Genomic DNA, 12,500 nt, shown 5'->3' with positions numbered 1-12,500 from the left:
ACCATCTTTTTTTTCATGACTTCATGGTCCTATCTTCTGGATCCAAGGGATTAAGCAGAGGCATGGAAAGAACAAGGGATGGAGATTTATATTTTCTTTGAATCATTCTAGGAGTGGAACATCAACAACCTGGGAACAATATTGGATTATGTCAATGAAGATTATGGCATCAGCATAGAAGGAGTCAACACTGCATATCTGTATTTTGGGATGTGGAAAACCACTTTTGCTTGGCACACTGAAGACATGGACTTGTACAGGTATGAGTGTTTATCAGTTGATGTAAATGAAATAGGTATTGGTAAATATTTTACCAGTTGTGTGTAGAACTTTATTTTTATACATTATTTGAGGAATGGTTGGTTTTCTTTTTTTGTGTGAAAAAGACCAGTTAGTAATTAACCCACTGTTTGCATAATGTACATGCCATGTTCACTATAATTTTAATTGTATTTACCCCTTGGATCTGGTTGCATGACGGAAATCAAGGAGCTGAAAACCCCAGGCAGTGGGTTACGTAAGTGGCCAGCATCCCGGGCATGTGGCACATAGACCGGGGCAATGTCTATATTTGTCTTCTGATTTGCTTTATCCAAATGGTAATTACTTATTTTCCTTGCACAGACTCCATATCATCTCTGTGTAGTATATAGCTCAGTGAAAGAAAAGAAAAAAAAAAGGAACATTTGGATATTTGTCATATATCTCATTTTTTTGTGATTTTCAATTTTGCGTAATACAACCTGCGTCGCTAGTCACAGTGGCCAGGAATACAGTGTGCAGCATGGAAATGTTGTCCTCCCTGGAGCCAGCGCTTCTCCAGTCACTGCTTGCGCACATTACATTCCGCATTTGTTTATCGATGGGAATAATGCTAAAGCCCCCTTTTAAGTGCCAAATGAGTCAAATTACACTCCAAGAGATTTGTGCACTCATGGCAAATCTTTGATGGTTTGTTTGTGTCACCCGGGCCGCGGTCCATTTACCCAGTTGACGGCATCTTCATGACACCTGGGCAGCTGACCAAAGTTTTTTCTTGACGTGGCCGCAACATTATCCGGGTCCAAGGGGTTAACCCAGTGCCACTGGGAAAATATAGAGCTCATTATAGTTCAGTTTTGTGAAATGTCTCTACACATATATGGCTCTACAAGTGCCTAGCCACCAAGGCACTCAATTAGTAGACCTTGTGAGTCCACCTGATTTCACCTTTCCTTTAGATATTTTTTCTTTTTTCTTTTTGTTTTTACAAATGCTTTTAATATCAGTGTTGTTATTGTTACAGACATCATGTTATTTAATAACATCAATAGTAAGTATTTATGATAAAATTGAATATTTCTGAACATAAGGGAAAATGGTAAACAGGTGAGATAGGTAATAACAAGAATTGACTCCACAGTGACTAACGGCGGACTTGGTGTATAATTGTGCCATCCCTGGTGGCATTGGGTTAATTGTCTACACATATACTTTTATTTTTTATGGTCATTAGTATTTCTATGATTTTATTTTAATCAAAATGTCTGTGATGACAGTATCATTATTAATAGTATTTAAGAAAAAAAAGAAACTGAAACCTTTTCCCAAAAATTCAAGTAATTGGAAATCACTTAGGGTCTACTGATTTACTCCTTTGTAGCTGAGCACTTGCAAAACCATTTGTGTACAAAATAGGAAAAGAAAAGAAAAGAAAAAAATCTTTATACATACATACATGCACACATACATACATGTACACAGTGGACAGTCAATGTAACCATGACTGATGGGTTAACATATAAGTGAAAGAGTATTTACTGGCTGACTTTACAACTCTTCATAGTTCATTTTATTTTGTTGCTTGATATATTTTTGAAATAAAAAATTCTTAATATTTCAGCATAAACTACTTACACTTTGGAGCCCCCAAGACTTGGTATGCCATACCTCCAGAGCATGGAAGAAGATTGGAAAGGCTGGCCAATGGCTTCTTCCCTAACTCATTCAAGGCGTGCCCGGCCTATCTGCGGCACAAAATGTCCCTGATGTCTCCACAGATATTGAAGCAGTATTCAATACCATTTAACAAGGTAAACTTTCCTTAAAAGTATGTGATATCAGTCACTCAGGTTGATATTTAGTTGTTGAGTATAGTGTTAGTATAGTATGAAAGATGATTACCTGCCAGCTTGGTCAGTATATATTCTGTACTAAGATATATGAAGATAATATGAAATCAGAGGTGTAGTCATGAGAGAGGAAATGGATGCTGGAATACAACAACAAAAATTATCAAATTGCCTTAAGAAAGCTATCAAGCAGAAAAAAAGATCTAGATGTTAATTATGTAGATTACAGTTGTTTTCTTCCTGTCCTCTGATATACATCAGCTGTAGACTGTCTTTGTGTGGAAGCACTAGTGTTAACATATTAATCTTTTAATTTTCTATTTATTCATTATCTCTCTCTCTCTAACTTCCTCTCTGTCTAGTGTAAACTGTATGACTCATCGGAAGTAGTTATTTTTGTAGTGATAAAACTGAATGTTAGTTCAAACTGATATCTTTGGTATTTGGTAATATTTCACTGTTGTCTTGTTTAAACTTGAGATATCTGGCAGTCAGTGTCCAAACATTTAATGTGATCTGTAGATTTTTTTTAGATTCAATTTCATCTTGCCATTGTGAAAGTACTTCCATATATTTTTAAAAAGTGAGGTTCATGCTACTTACTGAGTTAATTCTGTCATTATGAAAGAGCATTATCCAAAACATGACATTGTCTTTGACTATAATGTATTTAAATTTTTGGTAATGTTTTGGTGATGCTTGGTAATGGTGAAAATGAGACTATTTTACCACTAGTCCTTTAAAGTGATGTTAAGCACAAGCATCTGAAATTATGTTATAGAACACACATCAGATTTCATAGCAGCTTTGTTGCTGTTTGAATAAATTAATGAGATTGTGAAATGAATAAAAAATTTCATAAAAGCAGTTCTGTCTAACATTTGCTTTTTAATCTTCCAGATCACGCAGGATGAGGGAGAAATCATGATCACCTTCCCATATGGTTATCATGCAGGATTTAACCATGGCTTCAATTGTGCCGAGTCCACCAATTTTGCAATGCCTCGTTGGGTGGAATATGGTAAACGTGCCACTCAGTGTCAGTGCAGGTATGATAGCATTTTGTTCTAGGCTTTAGAGGTTGAGGAGTGATTATTAATCCCATTATACCAGAATGGTGTGATTTATATGCCATGTCCACTGTGTTTTTGATTTATTGTGTTTATACATTGATGGCCCATGGCCAGTGGGTTAAAATTGTTTCTGGGAAATCACGGAGTTTTTGATAAGGATGTGTTCTTATTATGATTTATTACAGTAATTACTTATTTATGTTTAGGTTAAAGTCCAAACATCCATAAGTAATTTTTCCCTTACTATTTATTGTATGTCTTTCATACTTGATTGTTTTTTGTTGTAATGTCATTATGAAATTTTTGTTTTTACAGAGGGGACATGGTTAAGATATCCATGGACACATTCGTAAAGCGTTTCCAGCCTGAGCGTTATGAGCTTTGGTTGGCAGGCAAGGACATTGGGCCTCACCCAGAGGATCCAACCCGCTCCACTGCCGCTGCGCAACCTTCCATTAATGATGTTCTGTGCAACAAGAAGTTAGTCTTGTTTCCTTTTCTTTTCCATTGTTATTTTCTTGTAGTTGTCTTGAAAGATCAGTTATATAATCTTGAGCTGCATTTTCACTAGTCATATTTAACTCTGGAACTGACTTGTGCTTGGGCTTTTCACTTTGGCCAGGCCTTGGTCAACTAACTAGGTAACTGAGGAGCTGTAGTTGAACTGTTCTTTGCCCAGTTTTGGCTCCTTTCTGGATACAGTGAGATTTGCTTATTATGATCTTAGAACTTAGTTTTGTGGAATGTTAATAGAGTAGTGGAAATGTTTTAAAAGTTTATTGATTTTTTACAAAACCTTTATTTATTTGGAAATAAATTGAAAGAGACATGCTTACTTGAAACTGGAAAATATTAACCTCAAAGAATGCAATTCCTTAGTATTTCATTGCCTCTTAGGTCCTAACAACCAGAATTTTGACATTTTTAAGAGCAAAGTTGGCCTTTATTACAATTTTACACACCAGAGAAGACTTTTGCTCTTATTTTAGATAGTTACTTTACATTGGAACATTGATTTAGGAAAACTACCTTTTGTATATGAAAAAAGTGTTTGAAGAGAAATCACACAATCTTTATAGTAGTAAATCAAGTGTTCATGTATATGTAGTTAAAAAAGGAAGGAATACTCCCACTAGCTCAGTCACACCAGAAGGCCATGTTATAAAGGGTAAGGAGGGGGGGTCCAAGGGGATGGGAGCAGGGAATAGAAAGGTGGCCGTAGTAATCTCTAATGGCATGGAGGGGGTTATAAAGAGGTGGTTTGTCAGGAGAACCTGCTATGAAGCATAGGAATGGGGATGATAGCTCTCTGTGGCCTTGAGGCTGGAAGAAAGATACTGAAGGATTCAGTCTTTTGGGTTATTAGATTGGTGCATTTTGTAGAGTGGTTATATATTTGTTGTATCTCCGCCCCCCCATTTTCCAGTATTTTTACAGATAATCATTAGGGAATCATGTTTTTGCTAACTGATTATGGCATAAAGGCAATAGAAATAAGGAGAAAACATAATAATTTTTATCATGCTTCTTACTAATCATATTTTGAAGGTAACCTAGTTTCTCATAGCCTGAAGGAGCTTAATAGTAATATAACTAATATAAATCACTGGCTGGAGTTTGATTAGTGAAATTGCAGCTCGTATTTGTACGCTTGCTTTTTTCCATTATTTTTTTTTTTCTTCCTATTGAATGCTTTCTTTGACAAAAGTGCACCTCTGATAAAATTCCATTTGCATGTATTTGTGCTTCTGATGTGTTATTTACTTGTACATATTGTGTGTGTCACTCTCTTCCATAGGATGATATAAAATTTCTGGGATTCTGATTAAGCTTTCTGATATTTTCATTACACATTTTTGCTTCAGAATTTGGGAGAAAATACGTAAAAGATACTTCCTTAACTCTTGTTTGTTTTATTGTTTAAGGAGCTTAAAGTGCATGTAGTGGCCATTGCTTGATGTAGAGATAGTGTGCAAAGTAAGAAATTTTGCGTTGCCAGATAATGCTTGATCACTGCATATAGTGCATCCATTTTATAATGAAATTCTCCCATTAACTAAATTTTGAGTTCATAGAATCAATATTTCTGCTCATTATGCCATTAAAAAATAATATTTTGAAAGGAAATGTGCAAGTTTATAAGGTAATAGATATCTAGTAACTTACGATGCTTTCCTCTTTTTTTCTTTTATTTGATCCACTAAGCAAGAGAAAATATTTATAAAATGGATGATAGGGAAGCAATTATTTATAAAATGCTTGCTTAAATATTCTATTCACCCTGCCCATTTAGGATTGGTTTGTAGTTTGTGCATGTGGTAGCTAACAGTGGTCCCCTGCAGGCATGGTTGCAGGTGTGGGAGTCGCAGTCGAGGCAGCCATGGAGGGAAGAAAGGCACAGAAGTTGTGTCCATCTCCTGCCCGTCAGGTGATCCTTCCCATAGTTGTCGGGAGACAAGATGGCTTAAGGAACTGGAGGCTGTGGCTTGGGGTTTGGATGAGGTAGCCACCCTCCATCTATGCCTTCCTCCTGCAATCTCCTTGAGGCCAGTCTCCCCTACCCCAATTGTTCCCCCTGTCCCAGCCTACCTTCCCTTCACTGTACACCAGGAGGATGATCCCAAGCCTGACAAAGGGGATCACCAGTACCCCACATTCTTCCCTGTACCAGCATCTGATTCTAACTCTGAGCCTCGTATTGGTTATCATTGTTCCATGTGTAACAAAGCAATAGACAGAGATGTGTTCAGGAATCATATGAAAGATCATGCAAGGAATAAAGTACCTACAAAGCATTACTGTTATATCTGTGACAAGTATTACTCATCATGTATTAATCTGACTAAACACCTGAAAAAGCTACATCCAGGCGAGCCTATTCCCAAACCTCTTGAGCTTATTGAGCAAAGTGATCAACCACAACCATCCCCATCTAGTGATTATGGCACCCTTAGCCCTGGTTCCCTCTCAGGCCCTACATCCCCATCATCACCACAAACTGTTTTCATATCGTCTAGAGAATTAGAGTCTGCAAATAATTCTAGTTCATCTTTGAATTTCCTCTTATACAAGGAAGATCCTTCTTTTGGTGGGAATAATTTAGCTGTTTTACGGAGTTCCTTGAATGATGAGAAAGAAACATCACATTTAAAGTTGTTCTCACATTTTGAGAACATTGATCCTGAGATGTTTGCCTTAGCAGAGTCTTGTATCAAACCATCACTCACAAGTTCAACAATTATGGCTTCTTGTGATCCTGAATTAGGTGCATGTGTATCCATTACAGACACTAGTTTATGTGAAGATGACAGTCATGAGCCAGAACAAGATGTGGAGATGACCCCTCCATATAGTAAGACAATAGAACTTCCTCTCACAACAAATGATCAGTCATTTTTTGATCTTTATGAATGTCATCAGTCTCTGGACTTTAACTGTCCTGGAGGTAATCACTTAGATTCACCAGCAACTGCTATGGAGGATATTGAAGGTGACATAATTGAACGATATGATGAAGCCGCTTATTTTGAAAAAAGAGAGGTAAATAATAAAGGCATAGAATCAGATGATTTAGAAACTTTCCAGAATGAAAAGTCGGAATATGATATTGTGCATGATATATTTATTGATACTGAAGAGAGTACTGATGCTTGTAGCAAAAAAACAGAAGAGGTTGAGGAGGTGCCTGTAGCTCCTTCCCTGCTGGAGATCTACAATGATCTCTTGCATGAAGTGGATGAATGGGATTATGGTGTTGAAGGTGCAACAGCATGCATACAAGTGCCTTTTGAAGATGAGGCTGTTGCTCTCTCAGCACAAGATCAACCCATATACACCACTCTCATGACTCCCCCAAGAGTCACAGGTGCTTGGAATAACCATTACGATCATGAGTGTGACGGGCAACTTTGTTCACTTTGTGGAATGTTTTGGAAGCACTTAAAGTCAAATGATAATGAAACAGACACAGAATCTGTTGATATGGACTTAGCCTCATTGTGCACTTCAACCACAGTCACTGTTGCTGAGAATGATACACTACATGTGTATTCAGATAGTGAGGTGGAAGAAGAGTGTGATCTATCTCTTGGGGAACAAACTAATGGCTCATCTGTTGTTTCTGACAGAGTTATTTGCAATGGCTCACGTTGTATTCCAGATAGTTGTCTGTGGAACCCAAAGAGGCAAAAATGTGAGAATGAGCCCCCACAGATAAGTACTCTTCAGAAGAAAGGTAATGCTAATGCTTACAAACAAAAAGGCTTTTTGGAACCTTCCAAAAATGTTCCAGAGAATAGTGATCTGTGCATAATAAACACCAAGCCTCTGTTTGGTTACAGTAAAAATGCATTTTATCCACAGTTTACAAACTGTTGGCCTATGATGATGCCAGCTGTTTCTCAGTACATGTATGCAATGGTAGGCTCTGATTGGTACTTTCATCTAGATCGAACAGCAGTTCCTCCATTGCTGCCACCAGGAGTATTCCCTCACTGTATGGCTATTGACTGGCAGTAAATTCAGATTCGCATCAGAACAGTTAACATTAATGTGTGATGTAACACATGAAATACTTTTATAGGTTAAAATACAGGAGACTTCTCTAGGTTAATTTACTAGTCAGGTTACTTTGTAACTCTAGAACGTATCAAACTGTGTAGCTATATACAGCTGAAAGTATAAAGAAATCTTAGTATTGAAGATCTCTCTTTTTCACTGTCATCTTTACACTTTCACCCTCATTTCTTTAATTTAATTTATTTTATTATGTATATATTTTTCTTTTTTTCTAACTTAAAAGACACTGCATTCTGTTCTTTGCCTTTCAATCATGAGAGAATGTGAAAACAAAGGCCATTAGTTCAGTTCATTTAATACTTTGCCTTTATTTCACATGCACACAGACTGTGGTTGGTGGTACTTCCCTGGTTTCCTCACTCATGCTTCTTCCTTCCCCCTCCCTACCCCTTCCCCAGCCCTATCCATATCCCCATCACCCCCTTCCCTTTCCCCAGCCCCATCCATATCCCCATCACCCCCTTCCCTTTCCCCTCTTCCTTCCCCTGTCACCCTGATATCCCTCTCTCTTTCTCTCCTCCCCAAGAGATCCCTTGCATCTTGTCCCTCATTGACCTCAATGCCTTGGCTCCCCAGATGCAAGCTCCCTCCATGGCTGCTCTCACTACCTCTTTGGGATATGATTGTGGTTGTGTTTTCCTACTTTTAAGTGGATCTAGCTTCTAAAGGTGCAGTTGAAACTTTTGTATTTTGACTGTTGAGTGATTTGTGTGGAATGTCCTAGTACCAACTAAGAGGTAGTTGTTAAAAAAAAAAAAAGGGACCATCCAAAAGTCATTGAATGAATTTCAGTTTTAATGTATAATGTTTCCCCATTCATTTCACATTTACTACTAGAGTTGGAATTTGAACTCGGTGAAAAATGTATGTAGCTTTTTTGTTATGTAAAATGTTTATATTTGCTTCTTAATTTAATATAGCTATGAACAATGTTCAGTGCCCATTGTAGTGATTCAGCTTCTAAATTAAGGAATGTTTAATGTTTAATAGCAGATAACTATAGTTTTTTATTTTGCATTGTTACTGTACACGTTAGAACAAAAAAGAAATAAATCTAGCTGTTCAGATAGCATTTATGATGATAATGCAAAGCTTAAAATTGGTTTGTTTTTTGCATTATTTACAAGAAACATGAAATCATGTCACATCATTGTTTCATGGCTCTTATGATATTTCTTTCCTTATGTAAGTTTGACTAGTTAGTAACTTTTGTTATTGTCATCTTTGTTGTTGACATTTCTAATTCTGTGATATTAAGATTTTTTAAAGCTTAATTATTACTAAAGATTATGGGACTTTAGTATTGGCAGTGCTGATGTTTTTTTTATATATGCTGTAACTGATACCTCCTAAATTATCATATGTTTTATGGGTTGGGTATTCTCTGTCTTTAGAGGTCTGGACATATCTGACAAGGCCATAGTTCCCTGCATATTTTTTTTTTTTAGTTTTTATTCTTATCAGTTACTTATTTTGATAAATGAATACCTTGCTAGTTTCTGCATTGTAAACAAAAAATTTATGTATATATTTCATGTTCTCTTGTGTTCATGGCTAACACAATTTTATCATAGACTGGACACAGTGGTTATTAAAGTGGACACTAAATTTACTGAAACCATTTTTTTACTGTACAGGGTCAGAGGCTTAACCAAAATTTCATTATTATTGTTTGCTTTTCAGTGCTTTTTGCTACTTATATTTATTAGTGGCCCAGTTTATGGTATCAGTTTTTGTCCAGTCATGCTATGTAAAAGAGGGTATCCAACCAGAAGGGATATATGGCAAATATTTCATAGTGTAGGTGTACGACTTCATTCAGTATTCTTATATATGTATATTTATTTCCTCCATCTTGTTTTTGAAGTACAAAGTGGAGTAAGTATGTCTGCTACAGTGTGAATAGTATACTTGCTTCCTCTACATGGGATAAGACTTGAGCCGAGTAACCCAAATTTGTTTATGTAATCATACCTAGTGAATACAGAAGATTTACGTAATTATGCAAGTCTTGTGAAGTACATAAGAGGTTAACCTGTTAATTAGCCAAGAAGGTAATATAATTTCCCCATAAACCAAGTGAGGCTTTAAGTTCCATTTCAGATTTGCATTGGATATATTTCCACATTAATAAAAGTTCTAGTAGCAATGCAGTTTCTCCTTATAAATGGGTACCATTGCAGGGGTCTCTTTCTTTTGTGTGCGTGTGTGTGTGTGGGTGTGGGTATGATAATTTAAAAAGGAGTTTGTTTATAACTGGTTTAGTTTGATTCATCAACTCTTTTTAAATACTAATCTGCTGACACTTAAAAGACTTATATTTACAGATGTTGATATTTTAAAAACACATCTACAGTAATTGCATTGCATCAGATAGTTTTTATTTCTTAAAAGAGACATGGATAATCAGAATTCTCCAGACTAAACCGAGTGGCAGGTCTTTCAATTCCTGAGATGAAATGTAGTAAAGGGGATTATGCTAAAACCATTTTGGGGGATTGTCCAACTTTTTTTCAGATGCTAGAAAAATAGAACATAATTGAGTTTGGTCCATATACTCTTACTTACTACTCCATGCTAATTTTTCTTATCCAGCCTCAGATATATATGTTTTAGTGTATGTGTGGCTGTGTGTCTTTTTTTCCTTCTGTGCCTTTGTATGCATTTTTTTCTGCTTGTGCATGTATGTCATGTATGTCACTGTCAGTGTCACTGACACGTTAATCAAACCACTCAATTTGCATGCTTGCTTGTTTGCCTGGATGCTCTGACAATTGCATAACTATTTTACAATAACAAGAATTATGTGTTCCATATTGGGTAAATGCAGGTTCTGGATTGGAAAAGGTAAATGTATTCATCAAGGAAAATGGAATTAGGAACTGACTTTTTTCAACTAGGAAAAACAATCTTATCACTCACTCACTCAGTTACTCAAACTTTTGCACAGACGCAGACACACTCACACTCGCACGGACGCAGACACACTCGCACGGACGCAGACACACTCGCACGGACGCAGACACACTCGCACGGACGCAGACACACTCACACGGACGCAGACACACTCGCACGGACGCAGACACACTCACACTCACACAGACACACTCACACTCACACTCACACAGACACACTCACACTCACACTCACACTCACACAGACACACTCACACTCACAGACACACTCACACTCACACTCACACTCACACTCACACAGACACACTCACACTCACACAGACACACTCACACTCACACATACACACTCACACTCGCACAGACACACTCACACTCACACTCGTACAGACACAGACTCACTCGCACAGACACACTCACACTCACACTCGTACAGACACAGACTCACTCGCACAGACACAGACACACTCGCACAGACACACATTCTCTCTCTTTTTCTCATTCTCTCGCTCTTTCTCTCTCTCTTTTTCTCCTTCTCTTTCTCTTTTTCTCTCTCTCTCTCTCTCTCTCTCTCTCTCTCTCTCTCTCTCTCTCTCTCTCTCTCTCTCTCTCTCTCTCTCTCTCTCTCTCTCTCTCTCTCTCTCTCCCTCTCTCCCTCTCTCATATTACCCTTTTTTTTATAGAATGGAAAAAAAAAAAATTTACATATCATTCATTTGCTTCTCTATGCTTCTTCAGTTCTTAATTTACCATGTACAAATAGAATGTATATCTAGCAGGTAAATTGGCATGATCATAAAGTGAAGCATAATACATATCTTGTAATGCAAGTTCTATTTTTAATGATCCCCTCTTCATTCCTGCAGGAATGTCACACCTTCACCCCTGATTGAGCAGCTGCTCAATCAGTCACCGAAGAAAAAGAAACCCAAACGACATCCGATCCATCAGAACAAGAATGAGGAGGAGCTGATCTTCACTGGAGAGGAGGTGGTGGACGAGGAGCTGTCCCAGGTTCTGGACGATATATATGCCAAAGCCGGGGAATCCTGTAAGTTGAATTTGTCTTTCTAAGACCACTCTCTTGCAGCTCTTGTTAATTGCTGTTTTTGCATTTCTTTCCTTTCCCCTATTCTTTTCCTCCACTTTTACTTTAATTTTGTACAGTTTGCTGGTACTACTATGTCATGCATACTTTGTTTGCTTTAATGGTTTTCACTGATTCCATCCCTCTGAGTTCCTTATTAATGCTATTAAGTCTCTTCAGTTTTGGCAAAAAGAGTCACTTCTTTTTTATCCAAAAATTAGATGAAGGGAGCTTGCTTGTTTGTATACATGAATGTTTATATGAAATGTCTCTATATAAACATGCAGATGAGCGTGAAACAAGATTGCCTTCTACAATTTAGTAATATTTCAGGCTGGACAAGTGAGTGAACCATCAAGTGTCGTGATCACCTTCACCAACCAGTGTGAGGTGATTTAGAGAGTATGGGGACAGGGAGGCGATCAACATGGGAAGTTCGTGTTCTCATTGACAGTGCATTGCTTTAAATGACAAAATTTAATTTTATGCACTTCCTGTCTTTTGTTTTATTTTCGTAATTTGGATATTTATAGGAATGCCTTTGCCTAAATGTTGAAGTATACTGATATATGTAAATGCACAACAGATGTGTATATTTTTATTTTTCGTTTTATTTTGGTATGTAAACCTGCTTGTTTACTTTATAGGTTTGACAAACAAAGATATGCATTCCTAAACAATACTGAAATAAGCTAAAGACAAGTTTAATGCTAATGAAAAAAAATCAACAGTAAAAGAA

The 12,500-nt window shown here is 37.1% G+C and overlaps 1 protein-coding gene across 2 annotated transcripts in view; it reads left to right on the top strand.

The window, feature by feature from the left end:
- The window catches only part of LOC113816835 (uncharacterized), a 48,651-nt gene that overhangs the window by 26,771 nt on the left and 9,380 nt on the right, over positions 1 to 12,500 (top strand). Inside the window, exons 5-9 of one of the 2 annotated variants that reach the window (XM_070143649.1) lie at positions 112 to 260; positions 1,883 to 2,072; positions 3,012 to 3,160; positions 3,500 to 3,664; positions 11,541 to 11,725. In XM_070143649.1, the coding sequence (XP_069999750.1) occupies positions 112 to 260; positions 1,883 to 2,072; positions 3,012 to 3,160; positions 3,500 to 3,664; positions 11,541 to 11,725 (838 nt within the window). Of the gene's footprint in view, positions 1 to 111; positions 261 to 1,882; positions 2,073 to 3,011; positions 3,161 to 3,499; positions 3,665 to 5,526; positions 9,912 to 11,540; positions 11,726 to 12,500 lie in introns of those variants that run through there. The other variant, XM_070143650.1, reaches the window with a different exon arrangement.

The sequence above is a fragment of the Penaeus vannamei genome, chromosome 31, assembly GCF_042767895.1.
Source record: "Penaeus vannamei isolate JL-2024 chromosome 31, ASM4276789v1, whole genome shotgun sequence".
Taxonomy (NCBI): domain Eukaryota; kingdom Metazoa; phylum Arthropoda; class Malacostraca; order Decapoda; family Penaeidae; genus Penaeus; species Penaeus vannamei.
The sequence above is the reverse complement of the archived record's forward strand: the minus strand, read 5'-3'. Positions and strand labels throughout refer to the sequence as shown.